Source organism: Oncorhynchus nerka, linkage group LG8 (assembly GCF_034236695.1).
Source record: "Oncorhynchus nerka isolate Pitt River linkage group LG8, Oner_Uvic_2.0, whole genome shotgun sequence".
Taxonomy (NCBI): Eukaryota; Metazoa; Chordata; class Actinopteri; order Salmoniformes; family Salmonidae; genus Oncorhynchus; species Oncorhynchus nerka.
In genome coordinates, this window is record NC_088403.1 from 43,416,578 (window position 1) to 43,443,915 (window position 27,338).

General features: G+C 44.4%; 1 protein-coding gene across 7 annotated transcripts; it reads left to right on the plus strand.

The window, feature by feature from the left end:
* The first annotated feature begins 358 nt into the window (after positions 1 to 358).
* On the plus strand, positions 359 to 26,523 carry LOC115133340 (dynactin subunit 1-like). Of its 7 annotated transcripts, none has more exons than XM_029666468.2 (31): positions 359 to 535; positions 4,478 to 4,732; positions 6,016 to 6,100; positions 6,427 to 6,458; positions 6,638 to 6,655; positions 7,332 to 7,355; positions 8,551 to 8,721; positions 9,041 to 9,064; positions 9,454 to 9,651; positions 9,861 to 10,065; positions 13,098 to 13,176; positions 13,317 to 13,476; positions 16,503 to 16,607; positions 16,928 to 17,119; positions 17,354 to 17,470; positions 17,670 to 17,822; positions 17,957 to 18,123; positions 19,404 to 19,572; positions 19,892 to 19,960; positions 20,121 to 20,242; positions 20,325 to 20,415; positions 20,586 to 20,747; positions 21,425 to 21,556; positions 21,740 to 21,865; positions 22,033 to 22,175; positions 22,513 to 22,679; positions 24,371 to 24,501; positions 24,780 to 24,978; positions 25,094 to 25,167; positions 25,257 to 25,346; positions 25,443 to 26,523. In XM_029666468.2, the coding sequence occupies exons 2-31, from the start codon at positions 4,505 to 4,507 to the stop codon at positions 25,578 to 25,580; spliced, it is 3,771 nt and encodes a 1,256-aa protein (XP_029522328.1). In that variant the 5' UTR covers positions 359 to 535; positions 4,478 to 4,504; the 3' UTR covers positions 25,581 to 26,523. The 7 variants fall into 7 exon arrangements, with proteins under 7 accessions (XP_029522328.1, XP_064877888.1, XP_029522325.2 ...); XM_065021816.1 differs by lacking the exon at positions 359 to 535 and adding an exon at positions 2,611 to 2,697; XM_029666465.2 differs by lacking the exons at positions 359 to 535; positions 9,041 to 9,064 and adding an exon at positions 2,611 to 2,697.
* The last annotated feature ends 815 nt before the right edge of the window (positions 26,524 to 27,338 follow it).

Below are 27,338 nucleotides of genomic sequence, written 5' to 3' on the forward strand. Positions count from 1 at the left end.
AGTCCAATGCTCTAACGACTAGGCTACCCGCTGCCCCAAAAGTTATGGGAACATTTGTTGTTAGCTGGGTTGTGGAGTTAGTCCTGAGTTAACCTGCCCCAGAGCAGGTTAGTTCTGAACGATTCATTGCCATAGAAATGTATCTAGCTGAAAGGTGAGACACTTTCGTGGAGTTGAACTCATTTGACCTTGCTGACTTAAACCTGATTCGTAGTATAGGGCTCAGATGTTTTGAAATGTGTTATGTATTGGGCCTTGTTATTGAAACTACTGTAATAAAATTCTAATGAACACATTTCAAATGTCACTTTTGTCAGACGGACTTTTATACTGAATTCCAAAGAAGCGGAAGTAGACGACTTTTATTCTGACAAAAATGTGCAACGAACACTGTAAATTGGTGTAACGTTAGCTAGGTGGACATTGTATTTAGCTAACTAACCCTACCTGTAGATATTTTTCTAGTGTTATATCAACAAGTTCGTTGGGAAATCAGTTGATTTTTTTCAACGAACATAACTTTGTCTATTTGCAAGTAAGTGGCTTAGCTAGCTATCTTCTCAAGATGATTGACGTTTAGACTACCATTTAACGTTAGCATTTAGCTAACGTTCACTAGCTAGCTAATGAAATTGCATTTGTTGTTGATTTAGCTACTGTAGCTAGAAGCAAATGAATAAAGCACTAACGTTAGTGCTACTTTTTGTTGGAAAACTGAAGCTATGAAGAGATATTTAGTAGAGTAGTCAGGGTAGCTAACAGTACCGACAGACTAACTAGCTAACGTTAGCTGATGTGTTTGCTCGAGCTAACTTTACAATCATATATTGACTGACTAACGTTAGCTAGCTGGTTAGGAAACGTTACCATAATCTTTGGTGTAACGTTAACTGCCTCGTCCTCCGCGAAACACACCCTAACTATCTAGCTAGTCGCGCATACGCCGGTTATGTCCCTCTCACCAGTTAGCTAACTGACGTTCCCTTAACTTGAACCACTGAAGCTAATTAGCCAGCTAGGTATCTTCGCTTGCCAACTGTCATAATGTTTGTGCTTGATGACGCTTTCACCTAGCTTGGTCCCGCAACTAGCAATTACATTTCGATTGTTACTTTTAAGGTGACAGGTAACTTTTTAAAAATCAAAATTGTTCATTTAAATTACAAAGATACTTTCACCTGACCTTACAGGGCAGGATGATACTAACAACCTCTGAAATAGATACTCCCCAGGATGAGCATTTTCAATTGGTGACAATGACAGTGCTGGCGTGAGCATAATCAGGAACGCATTCTTTCACACTGACTGAGTGATGTTCTTTTTTTGAGTAGCTACAGAGATCCTTATCAGTCTACTACAGGGAGACTACAATGTTATTGTTTATTTACTGGGATTGGGCAGAATTACACCGGTTCACTTCAAAGAATTGTAACGTTTGTTGAATCCCGAAGCACCAAAAATAATGGTGAGGAGGAGCTTTGCAGACTCTTTGTGTCCGGAAGTAATTTAGCCATTCATTGTACACCTTTTGCGTTCTGTAGAGTTGCTATTTTCTCAAATTTTTTCGTGTCATTATATGAATAAAGTCTGATTTAATCAAGAAATATGATAGTCAGTTTATAAAACGTTAAAGGTACCGGACTGTGTTATGTCTGTTGGAAAAAAAACACTACATATCCCATTGAGCCAAGCAGGGAGAGGCTGCCAGTTGTCACAGTTCCAAGACCAGTCATAAACGTCCAGCTAACCTTAACCCTTGGGGGCTCCCGAGTGGTGCAATGGTCTAAGGCACTGCATCTCAGTGCTTGAGGCATCACCACAGACCGTGGTCCCAAAGGGCGGCGCAGAATTGGCCCAACCATCGTCCAGGTTAGGGTTTGGCCGGGGTAGGTCGTCATTGTAAATAAGATTTTGTTTTTAACTGACTTGCCTAGTTAAATAAATCCAATGACGCCTGTGGATCTCAAAATTGAACATGGATCTGCGTTAAGTAGAAATTCTATCCTTTGCCAGTGTTGTCTGATGGTTTGAACCAGTCATGACTATTCTACAAACAATAAATAATGTAAGTATCTTTCCAGCGGATTTCTTAGTGAAATGATTGTATAACTAGCAAAGGAGTTTTGAAGTTGAGGGTCTAGTATTTATGAAGTTGGTCATTGGTGATAACTGGAATAGTTTAGCAAGAGAGAACTGGGAAAAACAAGCTTGGAACAGCATTTAGCTGGGCGCACATGCACACTAGGTTAATTCAGGAGACAGATTTTTTTTTTTTTAGCCCCTAATATCAGGAGCTGGCAGCGAAAGTTAGATGAAACAATTCAGAGACTGACACAATAGGCTACATCAGATGATATCTATTTAAAGAGAGCCAATCGATTTACAGTCCCAAAATCATTTTGAACTGTTAATGCTAAAGGAAAGATTTAAACATTGTTTGAGTGAAGTCTCTTCCGGACACGGTAGACTACTCCACCTCACCACTCTATAGCATCCGGTTAGGCCCTCCTCTTTTGCACCCCTCTCCTGTCTCCTCTTGCAAGGACATATAAGAGGAGAGAGAGAGAGAAGCTTTCACTCCTTGTTTTATACAATTGTTTTTGGTGATAAATAAGACAAGTCAATATGGCTGGAATGCGCAGGCGGCATTCTGTGGCCGTCCCGGCGATGGGCCTGGGTATTGGCCGGGGCAGCTTGGTGAGTCTATCTGATATTCTGCCTAAGACTAGGCTTGTCTTTAGGCTATAGCTACATTTATTTGATTGAACAAACAGCAACAGTCAGCTATTTTTGCCTATGACTAGTAATTGGCTATCTACATTTTGATTTGATTTACATTTCATTTTTTGTTGTTATTGTGCCACCTTTTGAGAACAGAACTGTATCAAGAGGAGTTTTCATGTTGATACTGCTGGCAAAGAAATGAAGATAAAATCATGGTTTTACTCACAGTGCAGGCGATACAGCAAGGTCCTGTAGATGATGATGTTGGTGATGTTGTGGCTCCATGATCTGTTCACCTCTTCATTTGAAGAAGTCATTGTTAGGATGGGTGGTCTATTCCAGTTTTGAAGGGTATTTCCTGGTGGTTCATTTTTATTCCAATGTTATTACCAATGGCATACATGGGAGCTCAGTTTCTCCTTCTTCTCTTGTTTCTAACACCATTCCTGCCATGATTGGATTCTGGCTAGTCCTCCCAGTTGTCTGCCCTTCGGACGATATCCAGAAGGCTAGCTACCGTGAATCTGGTCTCCTCTCACATGGCATTGCCTCGCCGAAGACCGAGACCAAGATCCTCCACTGCCCCCATTTGACCATTTTTATGAATGAGTTCCTCTGTGTCTAGACAGTGAGTGGTGCTCTCTGTGTGTCTGCTGGCTGTAATGGTTACAGGGTGCTGAACCATATGACTGGGTGTGTGACTGTGTCCTCAGGCTGTCTGTGTCCTAGCTATCGACGAGTCAGCTGGTTGACATTCAGACAAAGGGAACTAGGCCTAATGATACGTCATCAACAATATGTTTTTTGAATCTAGTTCTTGTTGTGGAATAGCCCTTTTATCATATATTTTCCCTCTCAGCTTCTTCCTAGCTGTCTATATGGCCTAGCTAGTAGACAGAAGTCAGCTGTCTGATATTCACAGGGAACTATGCCTAATGGCTCACAAAAAAAAAATATATATATATATTATATATTTTTTTTAAAACTAGGCAAGTCAGTTAAGAACACATTCTTGTTTACAATGACGTCCTACACCGGCCAAACCCAGACGATGCTGGACCAATTGTGTGCCGTCCTATGGGACTCTCAATCACGGCTGGTTGTGATGAAGTCTGGATACGAACCAGGGTGTTCAGTGATGCCTCTAGCACTGCGATGCAGTGCCTTAGACCGCTGTGCCACTTGGGAGCCCACTTCTTCACTTGAGTCTGAGACTGCCAACATTGAAGTTGTTTCTGGTGACGTGAGGCATTGTGCAAAACAAAGTCATCGGCGATTGGGTTGGCTCTAACCATTCAGAGTATCAAAGCCAATGATACATTTACAAACTGCTGCTTTACCCACGTGTTCCGACCCAACTCATCAGTTTCTGGACCAATCAGATGGCCCCAAATGTGTTCACATTCGGTGAAGGGTCGGGGAGGTACTCTGATCCAGACTCCTTGCAGAGAAGAAACTAATGTCCTTGGGCGTGGTGCAGTGTTGGTGCAGCGAGTCTGGGTAGCCAGGCAATTAATGGGGCATTGAGTTGATGGCATATCCATTCCCCCTCAACAACTATTATTCACTTAAATGACACATTTCATGGTTTAAAGTCTTAATGATAACAAAATCAAAGTGTTCTTACTGACCACTTACAGTGGCTCAGTGTACAACAACAGTCCTTGCTTTCTGTCCCTCCAGCAACCATTAGTGGACTCTGCTCCACCCTCTAATGACCCGCTGTGTCCCCCTCTTTCTCCTCCCTCCCCAGCTCTTCAGCAGCCCCCTCCTGAGCAAGATGAGTGCAGACGGGGGCGGCAAGCCTGCTAAGGTGGGCTCGGTGGTGGAGGTGATCGGTAAGGGTCAGCGTGGTACGGTGGCTTACGTGGGCGCCACGCTCTTCGCCACTGGTAAGTGGGTGGGCGTGATCCTGGACGAGCCCAAGGGCAAGAACGACGGCACGGTCCAGGGGAAGAGATACTTTCAGTGTGATGAGAACTGTGGTATCTTCGTGCGCCAGTCCCAGGTAAGCTAAGTTTACACGTCACACAATATAGACACTTCATACAGTGCATTCAGGAAAGTATTCAGTCCCCTTGACTTTTTCCACATTTTGTTACGTTACAGCCTTTTTCTAAAATTGATTTAAATTGTTTGTCCTCATCAATCTACACACAATACCCAATAATGACAAATCGAAAAAGTTTTTTTTAGAACTGTCATCAAATTTATTAAAAACAGAAATCCCTTATTTACATAAGTATTCAGACCCTTTGCTATGAGACTCGAAATTGAGCTCAGGTGCATCCTGTTTCCATTGGTCATCCTTGATATGTTTCTACAACTTGGAGTCCAGCTGTAGTACATTCAATTGATTGGACATTGAGGTACACACCTGTCTATATGGTCCCACCCTTGACAGTGCAGGAAACCTGGCACCACCCCTACGCGAAACATGGTGGTGGCAGCATCATGCGGTGGGTATGTTTTTTTAGCGGCAGGGACTAGGAGACTAGTCAGAGATCCAGTACAGATGAAAACCTTCTCCAGAGCGATCAGGACCTCAGACTGGGGCAAAGGTTCACAGCTAAGACAATGTAGGAGTTGCATCGGGACAAGTCTCTAAATGTCCTTGAGTGGCCCAGCCAGACCCTGGACTTGAACCCGATCAAACATCTCTGGAGAGACCTGAAAATAGCTGTGCTGTGACGCTCCCCATCCAACCTGACAGAGCTTCTGCAGAGAATACTGGGAGAAACTGCCCAAATATAGGTGTGCCAAGCTTGTAGTGTCATACCCAAGAAGACATGTGGCTGTAATTGCTGCCAAAGGTGTTTCATCAAAGTACTGAGTAAAGTCTGAATACTTATGTAAATGTGATATTTCCATTTTGCTTGGTCATTATGGGTTGTTTGTAGATAGAGGGGGGTATTTGATCCATTTTAGAATAAGGTTGTAAAGTAACAAAATGTGGGAAAAAATCAAATTTTATTTGTCATATTTGTCACAGGTGTAGACCTTACAGTGAAATGCTTACGTACAAGCCCTTAACCAACGATGCTTTAAGAAGTTAAGAAAAAAAAATGTGATAAGTAAAAAATAGAGGGTTCTGAATACTTTCCGAATGCACTGTATGCACTCCAATGCAGATGCACGCTCTCACGCATAAGGGGAAGAGAAGATATTTGATGACGAGACATTCATTTTAGTGGGCATAAACTACTTGCATAGGAACAATAGTATTCACAAACACACACTCTGTGGTGGACTGACGTATTGAGCATCTCTCTCCCTCTTTATCTTTGTCAGATCCAGCTAGTGGAAGATGGATCCAGTGCCACCTCTCCAGACACCCCAGAGGCGGCCACTGCCAAGTTCCTGCCCAAGCAGAAAGGTGAGCTGGATAACAAAGCTTTTATACTGTCATTTAGGCCTCCTACAGGGTCTGGACCCATGCTCATACAGCGTCTCAGAGCAGGAGTGTGATCTAGGATCAGTTTTTCCTTTTCAAATGATTATTAGTAAGATTACATGGACAGAGGGGACCTGATCCTAGATCAGCACTCGTACATAGACTGTGAATACTGACCCCGGTGTTCCTCGTATGCTCCACTCATAAGACTACACTGTAAAACTTTACATTGATGATACCAAAAAAGCATTTATAAGTAGTTTATAAACTAGAATGAGTTTGAGATAAATCTTTTTTTTCCCCCCCAGACATTCCTGAGACTCCGAAATCAGTCAAACAGGTGCAGTAACAATACAGACAATATATGGGTTGTTTTAGAATGATTTGTGCCCTTGTGCTGATTTATACCCCGTCCCTCTCTTCTTCCCCTCCCTCCCATTTCTCCTTTTTCAAGTGATTGTCCTCCCTTTCCCCTACTTCTCTCTCTCCCTCTCCTTTCCCCCCCGAATACCGTTACAGATGCCCATTCCCAAGAAGGTATAGATATTTAAACTGTGCTCATCTGCCTTGCCATGGTGCTTGCTTGTCACGTTTTCTTTTCCAACACTTTTTAAAATTTAGAATTGATCTATTCTGGGTTATATTTGTGCTCAACAGTAATATCTTTTCTGTAGTTTGTCTTTCGCAGTTTATACCTCAACTGTTTTACATGGACATTTTGTGTGCTCATTTTTTCCCCTTTGATTTCTTGAGACATTTGGGAGCATGATTTCACATTTTTGGGCTGTTTACGCACATTTTTTTAGATTGTATTTTTTGGTGAACCTTTCTGAGACAAGTGTATGCTTGCTTGCATTGTGATGCGCCGTGTTTGTGCCTGCACATCACTTGGGTTTTGAATTTGAACTAATTTGATATACTTTTAAAAATCAACTTCACCCACTAATCTATTACAGTATGTCTTCAGATTTTGAACACAGTCGTTATGGTCAGTACATACTTGCATAAAGACTTAAGTGGTTAATCCAGTAACACACAGTAGTAATCCTGCCTGTAGAGTGATATCTCTGTGTGTAGACTAATCTTAACCCTGTGTATTTCTGCTCCTCTCGTACTGCTATTTGCTGCCCTCGCGTCCTCTGCTGGGCCTATGTATGTCTATCTGTGTATGTGTCCTCTATCCTCTCCTCCGCCTCTACCCACCCTCCTCCAGTTCGTAACCCGCCGTAGTACCAAGGTGAGCCTTTGAACATCAGGCAGAGGCATTCAGTGAGGTAACAGGGGTACTAAGAGGGAAGAGTTCACCTGTCTGTCATTTTGTGTATCACATGAAATGAAACATGGGTTATAGCTCTTAGATATGGATGTTGTAGGAATGTAACAGATTAGGAATGCAGAAGGTCATCTACAGTCTATAAATTATGTTCAGAGTGCGATATTCCTGCTACAGTGTACATCATATAGGTCTAATCTGATAGTAGCCAATAATTAACATGCAGTATTTCACACACACTACATGGAGTGTGTGTATGTGTATCTGCATCGGCCTAACTATAGAATGTGGGTGTAGTAGTGTGTAAAGTTGATATGTAGAGAATGCCCACAGGAAGAGAGATCACAGCAGCAGACAGTTCTTCGAGCCCTAACAGAGTCTACTTTATCACACACAACAACAGTTGAACACTCCTGATCGCCTCTCCTCCTCCAGCTCCCTCCCCTCCCTCCTCATGGTACGTTCCAGGCCTAAAACCACCCCCTCCCCCAGGGAGAGACCAACTCACATCCTGGAGGGGTGAACTCTGGTTCTTCTGGTCATTGGTCAAAGGTCAAAATCCCTACAAGAACTGGAATGACTACAGCATGTATATAGTTTGTTTTTGAAACCAAGTTCCCACAAAAGGGAAATAGTAACTTGCTGCTGTGGTTTAGCAACCATCTACAACCAGAGTTCACCTTTTTCCATATAGTTCAGTTAACCTGTGCCAGTTCCTTCAAGGACAGTTGATACTTTTTAGTGTAGGCCAGATCAGTACTGTAAGGGGAGACTTATATGGCACTGGGTGTGGCGTTCTATCACCTGTGTGCCAGGTGTGTTGACTCACTATGACCGGTTAACTTTACCATGGGTTGACCTTAGTTCACCTGGGTTTGTTTGTCTGTTCTTAGCCTGCATGCCAGTCTGTTTCTGCTCTCTTGCCAACTCCTTATGGGCAAATAACAGCAAATGGATCTAGGACCAGGCTATGTACCTGTGTTCTGGGTGGCAGTCTGTTTCCTCTATGATCACTGGGATTAACAGGTAATGGTACTGTCTCACGGATGTTGTTTTCTCTTTTACATGCGTTTTACTTTTATTTCTCGATTCCTTCCTGTTCTTTCTCTTTCTATCTTTTCTCCATCTCTCCCTGCCCCCCTACTCTTCCCCTCCCCAGACCCCCCGAGTCTTAGCCACCCCGGCCTCTGGTCTGTCCAGCTCTCTTTCCAGGGAGGATGTCAGTGAGGGCAGCCTGTCTTCCAAGGGTGCACTGGGGGCTCCCGTTGTCCCCCTGCCCAGCGGCACCCCCACCACGCCCGGTGCTCCTCCCCCTGCCACCCCTAGCAAGGTCAGTCCACAACTCACCCTAGCCAATCAGATCATTAGCTAAGGTAGTGTACACCAATTCTGTTTCTGTGTATGTACTGTGTGTAGGCTTTTGTTCTAGCACAGCAAGAAAACACCATAGTCAAATAGTCATTATGACTTTGATAAGTTGATGGATGTTTTTAGTGCTGGGCTGGAACAAAAGCCTGCCTTAACTGAAGCTCTCCAGAACCAGAGTTGGGGAACACTAATCTAAGGCCAAGGTATCACCTCAATCCATTGTTTCCTCATTTGTCATATCATCTTGTTGACTGTTCTATTCATGTTGCCATTGTAAACAGGCTGAGCCTCCCGTAGCGAAGCAGGTAGGGTAACATTACCTGGACGCATGCGTAGATCTGGCCTGGGCATGTTGTTTGACTGAGTTCACAGGGTGTTTCAGAAGAGTGCTTCTCCTCAACCTCACTACTACTGCACTTCCCCAATGTGCCCACAGAGGGCAGAGTTTCCATCTTTAGTTTCATGTCAGTGGAACTGTGTCAATGTAACGATGGTCCTTGGTGGTGGGAGCATGTATTTGAGCTATGTGGGGGTTTTATATGCGGGTGCTTTAGACTCCAGTCACTCTCTGAGATGTCAACTATCCCCTCTCTCGTTGTTAAAAATGCCTTTCCCAATTGACCACACATCAACATGAAGTGATTCTCTGTGTGCACCTCTCTCTTTCCACTTCTTTATTCCGTTCTTCCCCCAGGAGGAGGAGTCTCTGCGAGGTCAGGTGAAGGATCTAGAGGAGAAGCTGGAGACCCTGAAGATGAAGCGGGCAGAGGACAAGGTCAAGCTGAAGGAGCTGGAGAAGTACAAGATCCAGCTGGAGCAGCTGCAGGAATGGAAGACCAAGATGCAGGAGCAGCAGGCCGACCTGCAGAAACAACTCAAGGAGGCCAAGAAGGTAATAGTACCCACCATAGAAATGAATAAATCACGTTGATGTCTCTTTATGGGTACCTGTCCACTTTCCCTATTAGATAAGAAACATTTTCAATGAACAGTAAAACATGATATTCTATTTGGCAGAAATTCTTATTTTTCTTATAGGGTAACTGATGTAATTGTCTTGTATGTGAAGTGAGATTACTGATGTCAACTCTCGTCATTCAGGATGCTCGGGAGGCCCTGGAGTCTAAGGACCGCTACATGGAGGAGATGTCAGACACGGCGGACGCCATCGAGATGGCCACACTGGACAAGGAGATGGCCGAGGAGCGGTCGGAGAGCTTGCAGGTGGAGGTGGAGTCACTGAAGGAGAAGGTGGAGGAGCTCACCATGGACCTGGAGATCATCAAACACGAGGTCGAGGAGAAAGGTCAGAGTTCACTCAACAGGGTGGTAATGTTAATTGATTGGTAGCATGTTGACCTATTCTTAAGGGGGGAAATAAAGTTGTTTGGATTGAATGGACCTTATGGCTAATGTTACCAAATTTGGAAGTAATACAATTCTGATTGTGAGGTTGAGGAGAAAGGTCAGAGGTCACTAGTAGTGTGTTGGCGTGAACAATTGCTAAATTTATGGCGTTTTGTTCTTCCTGGAACTTAATGTGAATCCCTTTTTACTACAGGGATTATTGAGTAGCTACTCAAATGTATTTTTATTTTTTTCCTAAGAAACAAATAATTTTTGTCATTTTTAAATCATATTTGTCACATGCACTGAATACAACACAGTGAAATGCTTACTTACAAGCCCTTAACCAAGTTTGAAGAAAATACCCTCCAAAAAGTAAGAGATAAGAATAACAAATAATTAAAGAGCAGCGGTAAATAACAATGGTGGGGAAATATACAGGGGGTACCGGTACAGAGTCAATGTGCTGGGGCACTGGTGTCAAGGTAATTGAGGTAATATGTACAGTAGGTAGAGTTATTAAAGTGACTTTGCATAGATAATAACAGAGAGTAGCAGCAGTGTGGGGGGAGGCAATGCAAATAGTCTGGGTACCTATTCGATTTAGCTGTTCAGGAGTCTTATGGCTTTGGGGGTAGAAGCTGTTTAGAAGCTTCTTGGACCTAGACTTGGTACTCCGGTACCGCTTGCCATGCGGTAGCAGAGAGAACAGTCTATAACTAGGGTGGCTGGAGTCTTTTTGACAATTTTTAGGGCCTTCCTCTGACACCGCCTGGTATAGAGGTCCTGGATGGCAGGAAGCTTGGTCCAGTTATGTACCCGGCCGTTCGCACTACCCTCTGTAGTGCCTTGCAGTTGGAGACCGAGCAGTTGCCATACCAGGGAGTGATGCAACCCGTCCGGATGCCCTCGATGGTGCAGCTGTAGAACCTTTTGAGGACCCATGCCAAATCTTTTCAGTCTCCTGAGGGGGAATAGGTTTTGTTGTGCCCTCTTCACGACTGTCTTGGTGTGCTTGGACCATGTTATTTTGTTGGTGATGTGGATGGCAAGGAACTTGAAGCTCTCAACCTGCTCCACTACAGCCTCGTCGTTGAGAATGGGGAGTGCTCGGTCCTCCTTTTCCTGTAGTCCACAATCATCTCCTTTGTCTTGGTCACGTTGAGGGAGAGGTTGTTGTCCTTGCACCACACAGTCAGGTCTCTGATTTCCTCCCTATAGGCTGTCTCATCGTTGTCGGTGATCAGGCCTACCACTGTTGTAATCAGCAAACTTAATGATGGTGTTGGATTCGTGCCTAGCCGTGCAATCATGAGTGAACAGGGAGTATAGGAGGGGACTTTGCACGCACCCCTGAGGGGCCCCCGTGTTGAGGATCAGCGTGGCGGATGTGTTGTTACCTACCCTTACCACCTGAGGGTGGCCCGTCAGGAAGGCCAGGATCCAATTGCAGAGGGTGGTGTTTAATCCCAGGGTCCTTAGCTTAGTGATGAGCTTTGAGGGCACTATGGTGTTGAACGCTGAGCTGTTGTCAATGAACAGCATTCTCACATAGGTGTTCCTTTTGTCCATGTGTGAAAGGGCAGTGTGGAGTACAGTAGAGATGGCATCATCTGTGGATCTGTTGGTGCGGTATGCAAATTGCAGTGGGTCTAGGGTTTCTGGTGTAGCTGTGAGCCATGGCCAGCCTTTCAAAGCATTTCATGGCTACAGACGTGAGTGCTAAGGGTCGGTAGTCATTTAGGCAGGTTACCTTAGTGTTCTTGGGCACAGGAACTATGGTGTGCTGCTTGAAACATGTTGGTATTACAGACTCAGACAGGTAGAGGTTGAAAATGTCAGTGAAGACACTTGCCAGTTGGTCAGCGCATGCTTGGAGTACACGTCCTGGTAATTTGTCTGGCCCTGCGGCCTTGTGATTAAGACCTTTAAACAGGCCAACATCCACATCGGCTGCGGAGAGCGTGATCACACAGTCGTCCGGAACAGCTGATGCTCTCATGCATGTTTCAGTGTTACTTGCCCCGAAGTGAGCATAGAAGTAATTGAGCTAATCTGGCAGTCTTGTGTCACTGGGCAGCTCTCGGCTGTGCTTCCCTTTTGTAGTCTGTAGTGGTTTGCAAGCCCTGCCACATCCAACGAGCGTCGGAGCCGGTGTAGTACGATTCGATCATAGTCCTGTATTGACGATTTGCCTGTTTGATGGTTCGTCGGAGGGCATAGCGGGATTTCTTATAAGTACCGCTCCTGAAAGCGGTAGCTCTACCCTTTAGCTCAGTTTGAATGTTGCCTGTAATCCATGGCTTCTGGTTTGGGCATGTACGTACAACCACTGTGGGGATTACGTCCTCGATGCACTTATTGATAAAGCCAGTGACTGATGTGGTGTACTCCTCAATGCTATCAGAAGAATCCCGGAACATATTCCAGTCTGTGATACTAAACTACCGGACTGTTTTGCTATCTGCTTCATCTGACCACTTTTTTATTGACCAAGTCACTGGTGCTTCCTGTTTTTAATTTTGGCTTGTAAGCAGGAATCAGGAGGATAGAATTATGGTTAGATTTGCCAAATGGAGGGCAGGGAGAGCTTTGTATGCGTCAGTGTGTTGAGTAAAGGTGGTCTTGAATTTCTTCCCCCTCTGGTTGCACATTTAACATGCTGATAGAAATGAGGTAAAATGTATTTAAGTTTCCCTGCATCAAAGTCCCCAACCACTAGGACCGCCGCCTCTGGATGAGCGTTTTCCTCTTTGCTTATGATGGTATACAGTTAATTGAGTGCGGCTTTAGTGCTAGCATTGGTCTGTGGTGGTATGTAGACAGCTACGAACAATACATAGTGAGGTCTACAGCATGAGATACTTTACCTCAGGTGAGCAAAACCTTGAGACTTCCTTAGACAAACAAACAAAGTAGCTATTCTTTAAGAGGATTTATCCAGTATTGCTTGGCAAGTTGAGACATAACCTAACTGCATTTCTTCACCAGGTTCTGATGGAGCTGCCTCCAGTTACCATGTCAAGCAGCTGGAGGAGCAGAACAGCAGACTGAAAGAGGCTCTGGTCAGGTGAGTGTCTTTAAAAAACAAACACCCATCTCCCTTGAACATGCATTTTACTCCAGGATTCATTTTAATGTGTGTCCAGAAAACCAACCCATAATTTTTTCCTTTGGTTTGAGCTTTAACATAACTATCTCTCCTCCCAGGATGCGTGACCTGTCTTCCTCTGAGAAGCAGGAGCATGTGAAGCTCCAGAAGCAGATGGAGAAGAAGAATGGAGAGCTGGAGACTCTGAGGACCCAGAAGGAGAAGCTACAGGAGGAGATGAAGCAGGCTGAGGCCACCATTGATGAGCTGAAGGAGCAGGTTAGTCAGCCAGTTATATTTTAGTACAAGTCAAACATTTGGACACCTTCTCAGTCCAGGGTTTTTATTTTATTTTTACCATTGTCTACATTGTAGAATAATAGTCAAGGCATCAAAACTACAAAATAACACATGGAATCATGTTGTAACCAAAAAAGGGATAAACAAATCAAAATGTACTTTATATTTGAGATTCTTCAAAGTAGCCACCGTTTGCCTTGATGACGGCTTTGCACACTCTTGGCATTCTCTCAACCAGTTTCATGAGGTAGTCTCCTGGAATGCATTTCAATTAACAGGTGTGCCTTGTAAGCGGTTAATTTGTGGAATTTCTTTCCTTAATGCGTATGAGCCAATCAGTTGTGTTGTGACAAGGTAGAGGTGGTATACAAAAGATAACCCCATTTGGTAAAAGACCAAGTCCATATTATGGCAGGAACAGTTGAAGTAAGCAAAGAGAAAGGACAGTTTGTCATTACTTTAAGACGGGAAGCTCAGTCGATCCGGAAAATGTCAAGAACTTTGAAAGATTCTTCAAGTGCAGTCGCAAAAACCATCAAGCACTGTGATGAAACTGGCTTTCATGAGGACCGCCACAGGAATGGAAGACCCAGAGCTGTTGTTTTTGGGTGCTATTTAATGAAGCTGCCAGTTGAGGACTTGTGAGGTGTCTGTTTCTCAAACTAGACACTAATGCACTTGTTCTCTTGCTCAGTTGTGCACCGGGGCCTCCCACTCTTTCTATTCTGGTTAGAGACAGTTTGCGCTGTTCTGTGAAGGGAGTAGTACACAGCATTGTACGAGATCTTCAGTTTCTTGGCCATTTCTCGCATGGAATAGCCTTCATTTCTCAGAACAAGAATAGACTGACGAGTTTCATAAGAAAGGTCTTTGTTTCTGGCCATTTTGAGCCTGTAATCGAGCCCACAAATGCTGATGCTCCAGATACTTAACTAGTCTAAAGAAGGCCAGTTTTATTGCTTCTTTAATCAGAACAGTTTTCAGCTGTGCTAACATAATTGCTAAAGGGTTTTCTAATGATCAATTAGCCTTTTAAAAGGATAAACTTGGATTAGCTAACACAACGTGCCATTCGAACACAGGAGTGATGGTTGCCGGTAATGGGCCTCTTTACACCTATGTAGATATTCCATAAGAAATCTGCCGTTTCCAGCTACAATAGTCATTTACAACATTGTTAATGTCTACACTATATTTCTGTTCAATTTTATGTTATTTTAATGGACAACAAATGTGCTTTTCTTTAAAAAACAAGGGAATTTCTAAGTGACCCAAACTTTTGAGTGTGTGTGTGTGCGTGCATTCGGAAAGTATTCAGACCCCTATAGACCCCCAGACCCCTATACCTTCTCCCCATTTTGTTATGTTACAGTCTTAAAATGGATTAAATTGTTTTTTCTCTTAATCTACACACAGTACCCCATAATGACAAAGCAAAAACAGGTTTAGATATTTTTGCAAATGTATAAAAAATGCACTGATATCACATTTAAATAAGTGTTACTCAGTATTTTGTTGAAGCATTTTTAGCAGCGATTACAGCCTTGAGTCTTCTCGGGTATGACGCTACAAGTTTCTCCCATTCTGCATGCAGATCCTCTCGAGCGGCAGGGTAGCCTAGTGGTTAGAGCGTTGGACTAGTAACCGGAAGGTTGTAAGTTCAAATCCCCGAGCTGTCGTTCTGCCCCTGAACAGGCAGTTAACCCACTGTTCCTAGGCCTTCATTGAAAATAAGAATTTGTTCTTAACTGACTTGCCTAGTTAAATAAAGGTTGGATGGGGAGTGTCGCTGCACTGCTATTTTCAGGTCTCTCCAGAGATGTTTGATAGGGTTCAAGTCTGGGCTCTGGCTCAAGGACATTCAGAGAATTGTCCCGAAGACACGTTGTCTTGGCTGTGTGCTCAGTCTGAGAACCTGCTCCAGAGCATTCAGGACTTCATCATCGTTCATCTGTCCCTTCATCTGATCCTTGCCACTGAAAAACATCCCCACAACATGATGCTGCTTCACCGTACAGATGGTCCAGGTTTCCTCCAGACATGAAGCTTGGTATTCAGGCCAAATAGTTTAATCTTGTTTGGCAAACTCCAACCGGGCTGTCATGTACTGAGCAGTGGATTCTGTCTGGCCACTCTACCATAAAGGCCTGATTTGCGAAGTGCTGCAGAGATGGTTGTCCTGGAAGGTTCCACTGAGGAATTCTAGAACTCTGTCAGGTCACCTCCCTTCTTGGTCACCTCCCTGACGAAGGCCCTTCTCCCCCTGATTGCTCAGCTTGGCTGAGTGGCCAGCTCTAGGAAGAGTTTGGTGTTTTCAAACATCTTCCATTTAAGAATGTTGGCGGCCACTGTGTTCGTGAACTTTCAATGCTGCAAAACAATTTTGGTACCCTTCCACAGATCTGTGCCTCGAGACAATCCTGTCTCTGAGCTCTATGGACAATTCCTTTGACCTCATGGCTTGGTTTTGGTCTGACATGCACTGTCAACAGTGAGATCTTATATAGACAGGTGTGTGCCTTTCCAAATCATGTCCAATGAATCTACCCAATCAATTGAGTTGACCAATCAAGTTGTAGAAACATTTCAAGGATGATCATTGGAAACAGGATACACCTGAGCTACATTTCTAGTCTCATAGCAAAGGGTCTGAATACTTAAATAAGGTTTTTTAATTTTTAATATATTTGCCAACATTTCTAAAAACCTATTTTCACCTATTGTGTGTAGATAGAGGAACATTTTTTATTTAATCAATTTTTAGGATAAAGCTGTAACATAAATATGGAACAGGTCAACGGGGCTGAATACTTTCCCGAATGCACTGTATACTACTTGAGGTGATGAAGCAGGTTGAGGTTACCTAATGATCTCCATGAACAACATAGGACGTTTTTCTATGCTAGTGTCACTTCGGATTACTCTCATCTGTATGTGTATAATTTATTTTTGTATATGCCTAGGTTGCTTTTAAGAGCTTTGTATCATACGTATTTGTGTCCTAGGTTGATGCTGCTCTCGGGGCAGAGGAGATGGTGGAGACTCTGACTGAGAGGAATCTGGACCTGGAGGAGAAAGTCCGAGAGCTCAGAGAGACTGTCACAGACCTGGTGAGTTCAAATCAATACTCCTGTCAACCCTGTTACCTTAATACCAATGTCAACCCTGTTACCTGTCAACCCTGTTACCTTAATATCAATGTCAACCCTGTTACTTTGTATGGTTTGAGTAGTCAGTGATTTGAGTTCACACAGTTGGTATGTTTTGAATAACCAACTCTGTCAACGCTATGCCCCTGATGTGCACACACTATATTGGTAAGGACACTGTTTTAGAGACCGAGATACACCCCTTTGTGTTTGAACCCTGTCCACTCAATACTCCCCACACCACCACATAAGACACCTCTTCCACCTCTGACCCATTCCAGGAAGCGATCAACGAGATGAATGACGAGCTGCAGGAGAACAGCAGGGAGACGGAGATGGAGCTGAGGGAGCAGCTGGACTTGAACGGGGCCAGGGTGAGAGAGGCCCAGAAGAGGGTGGAGGCCGCTCAGGAGACGGTGGCTGACTATCAGCAGACAATCAACAAGTATCGCGAGCTCACCACCAGCCTACAGGTATAGAGTTTGAATTCATTGTTTCGGTGTAGTGTCATACAACATGCAATCGGGAGAAGGACACTTAACACTATCGTTGTTAATAGTTAAAAAAAAAAAACGATTCTGTGAACTTCTTTGCCTCAGTCAGGGTTTTACTGACATCCTGAATACATCAGCCTTTAGGCAAAATGGCAAAGGTCTTGTTAGCAGACTGGTTTATTTTGGTTATTTGTATATGAATTGTGTGTGTAGGATACCAACAGGGAGCTGACCATTGCTCAGAATGCCAATGCAGAACAGGTCCAACAGCCTCCTGCTGAGCTGTTTGACTTCAAGATCAAGTTTGCTGAGACCAAGGCCTACGCCAAGGTAAGAAAGTGTGCCACACACATACATTTTAGTGCAGTGGTTCCTTTACAGGGACCACCAGATCACTGTTTTTTTATTTTTACATCAGATATTTATCAGTGAATGTAGTAGTTTAAAGGCCTATTATCGCAGGATGTGTGAGATTCTACCATTGCAACAACAAATAACATGTTTATCCTATTCACGTGTGTCTCCCCAGGCCATCGAGATGGAGCTGAGAAAGATGGAGGTGGGCCAGGCCAACCGACAGGTGTCTCTCCTCACCTCCTTCATGCCCGACTCCTTCCTGCGTCATGGAGGAGACCACGACTGTATTCTGGTGCTCTTGCTCATACCAAGACTCATTTGCAAGGTATTGTGTGTGTGTCTGTGTGTTCCAGTTGATTAGTATTACAAGCTCAGAATTTGACGAGGAATGTGTGTGAGTATTTAAGGTTCTTACTGTGTGTGAGTGTGCCTAATGTGTGTGTTCCTCCCTCTCTGTAGGCTGAGTTGATCAGCAAGCAGGCCCAAGAGAAGTTTGATCTGAATGGTAACCCAGTGGAGAGGACTGGGATGAAGATGAGAGGACCACCTGGAGAACAACTCAGCTTTGCCTCTGGACTGGTGTATTCTCTAACCCTGCTACAGGCCACGCTGCACAAATATGAACAGTAAGGAGGATCGAATTAAGCAATATGGTCAATATACCACGGCTAAGGGCAAAACGGAATGCCTGGATACAGCCCTTAGCTGTGGTATATTGGTCATATACCACAAACCCCCAGAGGTGCCTTATTGCTATTATCAACAGGTTACCAATGTAATTAGGGCAGTACAAATATTTTTTTTGTCATACCTGTGGAATACTGTCTGATATACCACGGCTGTCAGCCAATCAGCATTCAGGGCTCGAACCACCCAGTTTATAATCCCACTTATACTTCTAAAATAGTAACAGCATATTGAAGTGGTTGCTTTGTCTCTCTCGCCTGCCTGATCACACTTGTTTTCCAATAGTGTACATCTAATGATAATCGAGCAAGGGGAAATCAAGGAGTGCCATGTTCTTGAAAGAGCGAATGCCCCTAAAAAAAGCAACTTCTTGTTTTGAAAATGGCCTATGTAGCATCTGAGTCAAACATTTATTCTAGTGTAAAATGGACTACAACGTGTAAATAGGATCGTTTTGGTCATGAAGTCGGCCTCGTCCAAAACAGATTTGCATCATAGGAAAAAAGGGCATGTCACGGAATGAAGGGTAACGTAACAAGTTTTTCTTGGGTTGGGTTTATTTCAATCCTGCACACAGCTGGCAGCACCCAAGTAAGTATCAATTTGGAGTGCAGCTGCACACGGCCCGATCTTAATGTCCACGGTCAATTTGGTTTGACATTCGATATCCCCATGGGGTTAGTTGGGGACCATCAGTAAATTACACAATATTGGACAATATATTAAAAGGTTGATAGCTCCAAATTTCAATAACTTAAAAACCTCAAACCAACTATGCATTGTAGAAATGCGTATACAAATATTAATAGCATTTAATGAGAACTAAGATGTGTAACATTTACATTGTTCATTTATTTACGATCCATAACTAGCCACAGAGATAGGCTATCCAATGCCAAACCATCTTTACCACGGTTGCACACCAACCAGCTGAAACTAATTGGTGAGAAAAGTTGACTAGCACTAGCTAGCCTAGGTGACTTCAAGACACAAGACCTGGTAAGTTATCTAAATGGGTGAATGACTAACTTTGTACTGTTTTGGCAGAGTGAATGGACAAACGCTTGCCATGTGTGAACACACACGAGAGACCCACATTAAACCCCCCCCCCCCAAGACATCTCTTGTTTGGCTCCAGTCATGGCCACTTAATTTCTTACTGAAAACGAGGCCAAATCAGGAAGTTCATACATTTCCTTTTCTCTCCCCTCTCCCTCAGATCTCTGAACTGCTGCAGTGTGGAGGTGTATAAGCGGATGGGGACTCTCTACTCAGAGATGAGTGTCCATGAGCGTTCTCTAGACTTCTTTATAGACCTGCTGCACAAAGACCAGCTGGATGAGACTGTACACGTGGAGCCTCTCACCAAGGCCATCAAGTACTACCAGGTACGCAATACACACCCTGAACACTCGCAACAGAGAACACACACTTCACACACAAACTCTTGTTGACACTCAATATATAACACACAATTGACCACACATGCTGTACACTCTTGAGAAAGCGCTAGGACCAAGACGTACCATTGCTTCACCATACCATTATTTGGCCACTCTTGACAGAACACTCCACACGCTCTGTCCACTCAATTGTGCTCATTCTCTCAACTCGCACACCCCAGCACTGACATACTATCAAGTTAATCAAATGCTATGAGTAAGGCCTTGTAAGCCACTCATTGACTAATCTGTTTTTATTTTGCAGCAACTGTACAGCATCCACCTGGCTGATCAGACTGAAGATTGCACCGTGCAGCTGGCTGATCACATCAAGGTACAACCATCCTTCATCAACAAAAGCGCAATTACATTTTATTATACAATTGCTAGAAAGACTATATTTAAAAAAAGAAAATACCCTTGTAGCCTATTACAAACATATCTTACATAAAATCAGTTATAACACTGAACTGAATTTGACCTCTGACCTCCAGTTCATCCAGAGTGCATTGGACTGTATGGGTGCAGAGGTGGTGCGTCTCAGGGCCTTCCTGCAGCCGGGGCAAGAGGGGGCTGACCTGAACATCCTGCTGAAGGACCTAGACACATCCTGCAGGTCGAATATACAAAACTTAATATGTCATTTCTATGTAGATCAATTTATCTCAATTTATACTTTTGTTATTTACCCCCTGCAGCGACATCAAACAGTTCTGCAAGAAGATCAGACGCAGGATGCCAGGGACCGACGTGCCAGGGGTGCCCGCCGCTCTGGCCTTTGGCGCACCGGTATGTGCCGAGTGCTATGCTTAGGTCTTATGTTTAGGTTGGGGAGTTTTAGCCCTGGGCCAAGTATTTACAGTAGCTCATAAAGTACAGTAATGCAACTCAACTTTGCATTTGTGGAACCGGGACTACTGCATGAGAATTTGACTGACAGTTCTGTGGACCAATGGCAGGTGTCAGAGACTCTAACGGACTGCAGGCGTCAGCTGACTCGGGTGGTTGCCGTGCTACAGGAGGTAGCTGCGGCGGGGGCGCAGATGGTCGCCCCTCTAGGAGAACAGGAGGGGCTCAACACCCTCAAACTGGAGGACGTGGCCTTCAAGGCTGTTGAACAGGTACTGTGACCATATCAGTATAGACTCTATATCAGTATAGACTGATCATTGCATGTTTGCGATTGACTACATTGCAGTTGGATTGCACAGAACCATTGATCTAATATTAAAAATCCCCTTGAGGGACTCCTGAGTGGCGCAGCGGTCTAAGGCAATGCATTGCAGATCTGAGGTGCCACTAAAATCTGGGGTTTGATCCGTGACCTGGAGCCCCATAGGGCGGCGCACAATTGGCCCAGCGCCGTCCAGATTAGGAGATAGTTTGGCCGGGGGACATTCCTTGTCTCATTGCGCTCTAGCGACTCCTTGTGGCGGTCCGGGCTCCTGCAGCCTGACTTCAGTCGTCAGTCGAAAGGTGTTTCCTCTGGCACATTGGTGCGGCTGGCTTCCTGGTTAAGGGAACAGTGTGTGAAGAAGCAGCGTGGCTCGGCGGGTCATGTTTTGGTGGACCTTCGCCTTTCCCGAGCTGGTTGGCGAGTTGCAGCGATGAGACAAGAGCGTAGCTACCAATTGTGTATCACGAAATTGGAGAGAAATGGGGTGAAATTACAATAATAATAATAAACAGAAAATATCACCTTACATCCCAAATAACTACTTTGTGATCAAGAATAGTGATTCTGTCTTGCTCAAACTGACCCCTTCAAACACTCTGACTGTCTCTCCCTCCTCTCCAGGTGTATGGGTCCCATGGCCTGAATCCCCATGAGTGTCTGCGTCAGTCCTGCAGCTCTGTCATCTCCACCATGAACAAGATGGCTACCGCCATGCAGGAGGGAGAGTATGACGCCGAGCGACCACAGGGAAAGGTATGTACGGGACTAGGGCTGGGGGGAGTATGACAATAGGGCGGGAGGTATGGCTGGAGACTGAATTTCTTCACATTTTCTAGCCTTTTCAAAACTAAGAACACTACGTCTGTAGCACGTTTGCCCCTCATTTAATTGACATTCACAGTTCATCCCCTTCCTGTCTCCCCCCTCCCTGCATAGACTCCCCCGGTAGAGGCTCGTGCAGTGGCCCTCAGGGCAGAGATCACTGACGCAGAGGGTCTGGGAGTCAAACTGGAGGACAGAGACACTGTCATCAAGGAGCTCAAGAAGTCCCTGAAGATCAAAGTACGGACATGTCTCTCCTTTCTCTCTCGCGCACACACAAAGATACACACGATTATTCTCATCCTTGCACTTTTTCTTATACACACACATTTTTCCCTCGCATGCACTCACCATCTCTCACATTAACACCCGCACACTCTCACTCTCTCCCTGTCTCTCTAACCCAGGGAGAGGAGTTGAGTGAGGCCCACGTCCGTCTCAGCCTGCTAGAGAAGAAGCTGGATACGTCCACTAAAGATGCAGACGAACGTGTGGAGAAGATCCAGACCAAACTGGATGAGACCCTCGCCCTGCTCAATAAGAAAGAGAAGTAGGACTGGGGAACACGGTGGCTGTGGGAATTATTAAGCAAGGAAGGAGGATGTTATAGAATCAGGACACTTCTGTCTGTGTATAGTTGTGTGCAAAGAATTTAGCTTTCTCATATCCCAGTGCCTTTCAGATCAACATATGGGAGACGTAAGAGAGGAGTAGGGGTGAAGATGGTAGATGGCATATTTTCACCTAATATAAGTGTTTTTGCATCGTTGCCTGCTGTAGAGCCAGGAGAGGACATTATTTTAATTCACATAGTGAATGTATTACATTGATCAAGTATTTGTGTAAAACCTAAGTTTTTTTTCTCTCACTCTCCCTCCCCAACCCAGGGAGTTTGAGGAAACCATGGACGCCCTGCAGGCAGACATCGACCAGCTGGAGGCAGAGAAAGCAGAGCTGAAGCAGCGTCTCTCCAACCAGTCAAAGGTGACCATTGAGGGCCTCAGGGCCCCGCCTGCCTCTGGCATCGCATCCATCGTCTCAGGAACCGCCGGAGGTGAGTCTCATGAGTCTTTTGATACCTCACACGCCTTTATACCTATATAACACACCTTACACCTCACATTATACCATCACTCACATTCTGATGAAGCTGTTTCAGAAGATTGACATGTAAAAAGCCATGTGGGGTTTGGACGAAATCAACTTTAGTCGTGAGTTTGTACTTAGAAAATCGCCCGATAGACAATATTATCGCCTCCTAGCGGCCATCCCAAAAATGTCAAATACGAATGTAATAAAAAATAAAAAAAACATTTAAGACAGCGAGCTCGCATGCTACGGGAGGGACAGGGTTACCATGACATTGACAAAGCAAATTATTGAAGCTAAATATTTTCCAGTAGCCTGCCCTGTTCCATTCTGGTGGAGCTGTGGCACGAAAGAGGTGTGTAGGCCTGTCTGGGGGGATATGCATCTTTCCCTTTTCAAGACAATTCGATGCGTATCTCGATACATTGGCTTAGAAACGTTACATGAGCGATGCGATTGGTTTGATTAGAGGAAGGGATCGATGCGGTACAATCCGGTGCACTAACATTTGTTGCATACACACACACAAGCTTTCCGTTCTAATTTAAAATCTTCTGCTGATGGAGATCATGAGCTGGATCTGTCTGAGGTGATATGTGTGTGTATGTAGGCACCTGAGCTAAGCCATAAGGGAAACTTACCACCCCACACGGAACCCAAACCGGCTGCGCGCGTGCACCATCGTGCATACATTTATTTTGCCCCCCCAGACCAAACGCTATCACGACACGCAGGTTAAAATATCAAAACAAACTCTGAACCAATTACATTAATTTGAGGACAGGTCGAAAAGCATTAAACATTTATGGCAATTTAGCTAGCTAGCTTGCAGTTGCTAAAATGCACAAGGTCCTCTACTCCGACAATTAATCCACACATAAAACGGTCAACCGAATAGTTTCTAGTCATATCTCCTCCTTCTAGGCTTTTTCTTCTCTTGACTTTATATTGCGATTGGCAACTTTCATAAATTAGGTGCATTTACCGCAACCGACCTCGTTCGTCTTTCACCCACGTGGGTATAACCAATGAGGAGATGGTACCTGCTTCTATAAACCAATGAGGAGATGGGAGAGGCAGGACTTGCACCGCGATCTGCGTCACAAACAGAACTGACTTTTATTTTAGCTCTTGGCAACGCAGATGAGTCAGCCTGTTAAATGTTAGCTATTGTCGTCCAACCACCCGCCCCCCACACTTTTGATCTGAAATCAACATCACCCACTAATTAATTTGTAATTTTATAAAAAAGTGTTAGAGCAAGATTGAAATAAAACATTTGGTATAACCTAGCCAATGAATATAAAGCACAACTTTGGATTTTTTTTTGAAATAGTGCAAGATATATATATATAACATATTTTTTTAAATGGACTATAGCCAATAGAAATATATAGGCCATTTGCTCAATGTCACCCATGAAACTCTCTGCTGGCTTTGCCTGACTCTGCTTTTTACTGTGCGGCCACAGTCAAGCTGAAATAGGCGTGGTATTGTCTGTCACATCACCATCGATGGCATCATCTATCACAATATCATCCAATCCTAAAGCCATGTGATTAGGGTTTATAATCTGCTAAATATGTTCCGACTGTTTTAATTTACAAATGTCTTACCCCTCCCTATTCCTCCACCCCCTCCCTTCCTCCTCTCCAGCGGGTGTTGCCCCAGGAGCAGGGGGCCTGTCTGGGCCGATGCAGGTGGTGGACTCCCCTCTCCTCCGTCAGCAGGTGGAGACCCAGAGACTGGGCATCAAACACCTGAAGAACGAGAACAACAGACTGAAGGTCAGAACACTGCAGGGAACTGACTTGTGTGTGTCACTTTTAGTGCCATCTCTATTGTCCTAATCAAAATATGGATTCATTCTTTCTCTTGTTACCAGTAACGAGAACTGTGTTTTTGCAGATCATTGAAGTCTGTGTTGTATGCTTCTCTTGATGTAGTTCACTGAAGTCTATTTACCATGGAACATATATTCACTAGTTGTCCATTTTAATGTATGCATGTATGTTTGACTGTAGTTGGCTCTGTGTTGATAACTCTGTATATCGCTCTCCTCCAGGCAGAGAAGATGAGAGCCCAGTTAGCCTCCCTCCCTCCCCTCCACGTCCCCAAGCTTCCTCTGAGAGAGGCCTCCACCTCTCCCCCTGCTGAGGGGCCTCTCCACGGGGCTCTCTACAGGAAGACAGACCAGCTCCTGGGGACCCTACTCAAGATGAGTGCCGCCGTTAAGGTGGTCGACATCACTGGGAAGACTCCAGGTGGGAGGGATGTGGGTGTGTGAAGGGTGTTGTGAGTGTGTAGCGTCGTTGTTTTTCAGTACGTGTGTATTTGCGTTAAGATAATAAAATCTCATATGTTCTTTCTCCCCTACAGTGAGTGCGAGTGCTCAGCTCCTGGACCAGACAGCTCGACTGCAGTCTTTGAGTGACGCTCTGGACAAACTGAAGGTGACCTGAATTTATATGATCAACCCTAGTAATAATCACAGTATTTCTCTACACTAGACAGATTTTGTCGACACATCTCTCTCTCTCAGGGTGAAGTGTCAGAGCATGTGGTTTCTCAGCAGCCTGGGGCGAAGGTCTCCTCTGACTTTGCCACCTTCCCCATTTCCTCCTTCGTCAAGGTACACACACATTGTAGGCACTCAAATAAATACCTGGTTTAGGTAGAAGACTTTATTTGTTGTCCTTTGACCTGTTCTTCTCTCTTGTCCTCTCAGGCCAAGGAGGAGAAGCAGGGGGGTACGGTGTTCATAGGGCGCGTGGCCATCCCATGTGCCAAGGGCCAGGAGCAGGTGCACCGTCTTGTCCTATCACAGCAGCACCTGCAGCAAGTGCACCGCCTCCTCATGACCTAAGATGCCATCCCATTGGCCTGCGTCCACAAGTGATAGCAAGCTCCTCCAATCAGATCACAGCAGATGCAAAAAATGTTTTCAGTTCCAGTCCATTTCCTATTGTTCATCAGATTCTCTCAGGACACGGTTACACTACACCACCTGGTCAAAAGGTATTACCGATCTATGCCAAAGAGACACACAAGTGTTCTCGTCTAGTTATAATACATAGAGTAATTGCTATTCTTTACCAACACGTTCTACATGATTGTCAGAAGTCTTTTTAAAACGACTTGACTCGTAAATGTTGCATCTCTAGAATTGATTTAAAAGTATGGAGAAACAAACAACAAAATGTATGCACACCAAGCGAGATGATGGAGCAGAAATTGGTTAACGGCAATTATTCATGCATTGCACTTTTTTTTGTACTGTGGTGATTATTTAAATCTACACCGGTGTAAACCAGCAGTCGGGACCAAGCAAATTCACCACTGAAATAAATGCCATTTAGCCACGTTAATGTGTGATTCCCGTTTGAGATAGACTAATGTATTCTAAATCAGGGTGTCAAGGCACCCTATGACAATGAGGTTCCAATTCAGACACCTTTAACTTATGTTGAGATGGGATGCTAATTTGAGAAATGTAGAGTGTTTGACATGCCTACAGCAACCAGGTTTCACTGATAGTGTTGGTCATTCAACTATGGTCTATCATATGTACCGGTGTCATTATGGTAGATGAATGCAAGTATGTCTGGGTGGAAAAGACATGAATAGTCTAACTTTCAGCACTAGCCACATCCTAATCTCAAAAGCCATTATACTGTATAACGGTTGAAATGTTCTGCACTGAACACATATATACCTACTCTCCAACAGTGTTCATTGTGGACTGAGTGACTATCCATCTGTCCTGTATCCAAAAACAGACCAATAAAGTTCTTACCTAACAAAATTGATTACTTGGTAACATGAAATTCCTTCCATGCCTAGACCTGGACTAAAACACAAGGAGACTCGATGAGAACTAAACATTAAATCAGTGTAAGTTTATTGTAAAAAAAAATCCAGTATGCCTAAACATACAACCAACCCCCACCAGGGCAAGAAAATACTAAGATATAGACTGACAGAATGTCACAGCCTTTCAGCCTCAAAATAGTAATACAAAAAAAAAAACTTTCTTGAGCAGAAGACAACACAGCCCTCTAGGAATGTAGTTGAGGCACAAGCAAATGACAGAATTATGAAATAACTTTAAGCACTGCCCATACACGAGCAAGTGCAATGTCTTTGACCACTATATACATGGTCCAGGAAAAACTCCTGACCCAATGTGCCACTCCCTCCTTAGGGCCAGGAGTTTTCCCCCCTAACCCAACCAGGAAAAGCTCTGTCCTAGTTTGCACCGTCCACAGCAAAGAGCTACATGGCCTGTATAAGAGCTTTCCAGTCAGTATCTCTGGCATGTGTATGGGGCGTAGTGCTTCCTGGGTTGTTTCTTCCTCATCACATACTTGTTCTCAGGACGGCGAGGGACGTAGGGTCTGGGGTGGTAGCCCTCATTATGCTGCACCGGCCTGGAGTGTCCAGCTGGAAGAGAGAAAAGGGAGAGTGCTAAACAGTAATTTATAGCCCAATCACCCCAGGATTGATACAATTCTTGGCTACAGAGCAGAGGCTCTACTTGTAAATTCATTTTGCATCAAGCAAGGGAGGAGAGACTTCACAATGGAATCAAGAGGGATAGGTACAAAGAATTACACTTCATGGC

Coding starts and splice junctions, on each gene's coding strand:
- LOC115133340 (XM_065021816.1), top strand. CDS start 2,626: ATGGCTGGAATGCGCAGGCGGCATTCTGTGGCCGTCCCGGCGATGGGC. Junction 18,124..19,403: donor ACGCTGCACAAATATGAACA/GTAAGGAGGATC, acceptor CCTCTCCCTCAG/ATCTCTGAACTGCTGCAGTG. Junction 19,573..19,891: donor AGGCCATCAAGTACTACCAG/GTACGCAATACA, acceptor TTTATTTTGCAG/CAACTGTACAGCATCCACCT.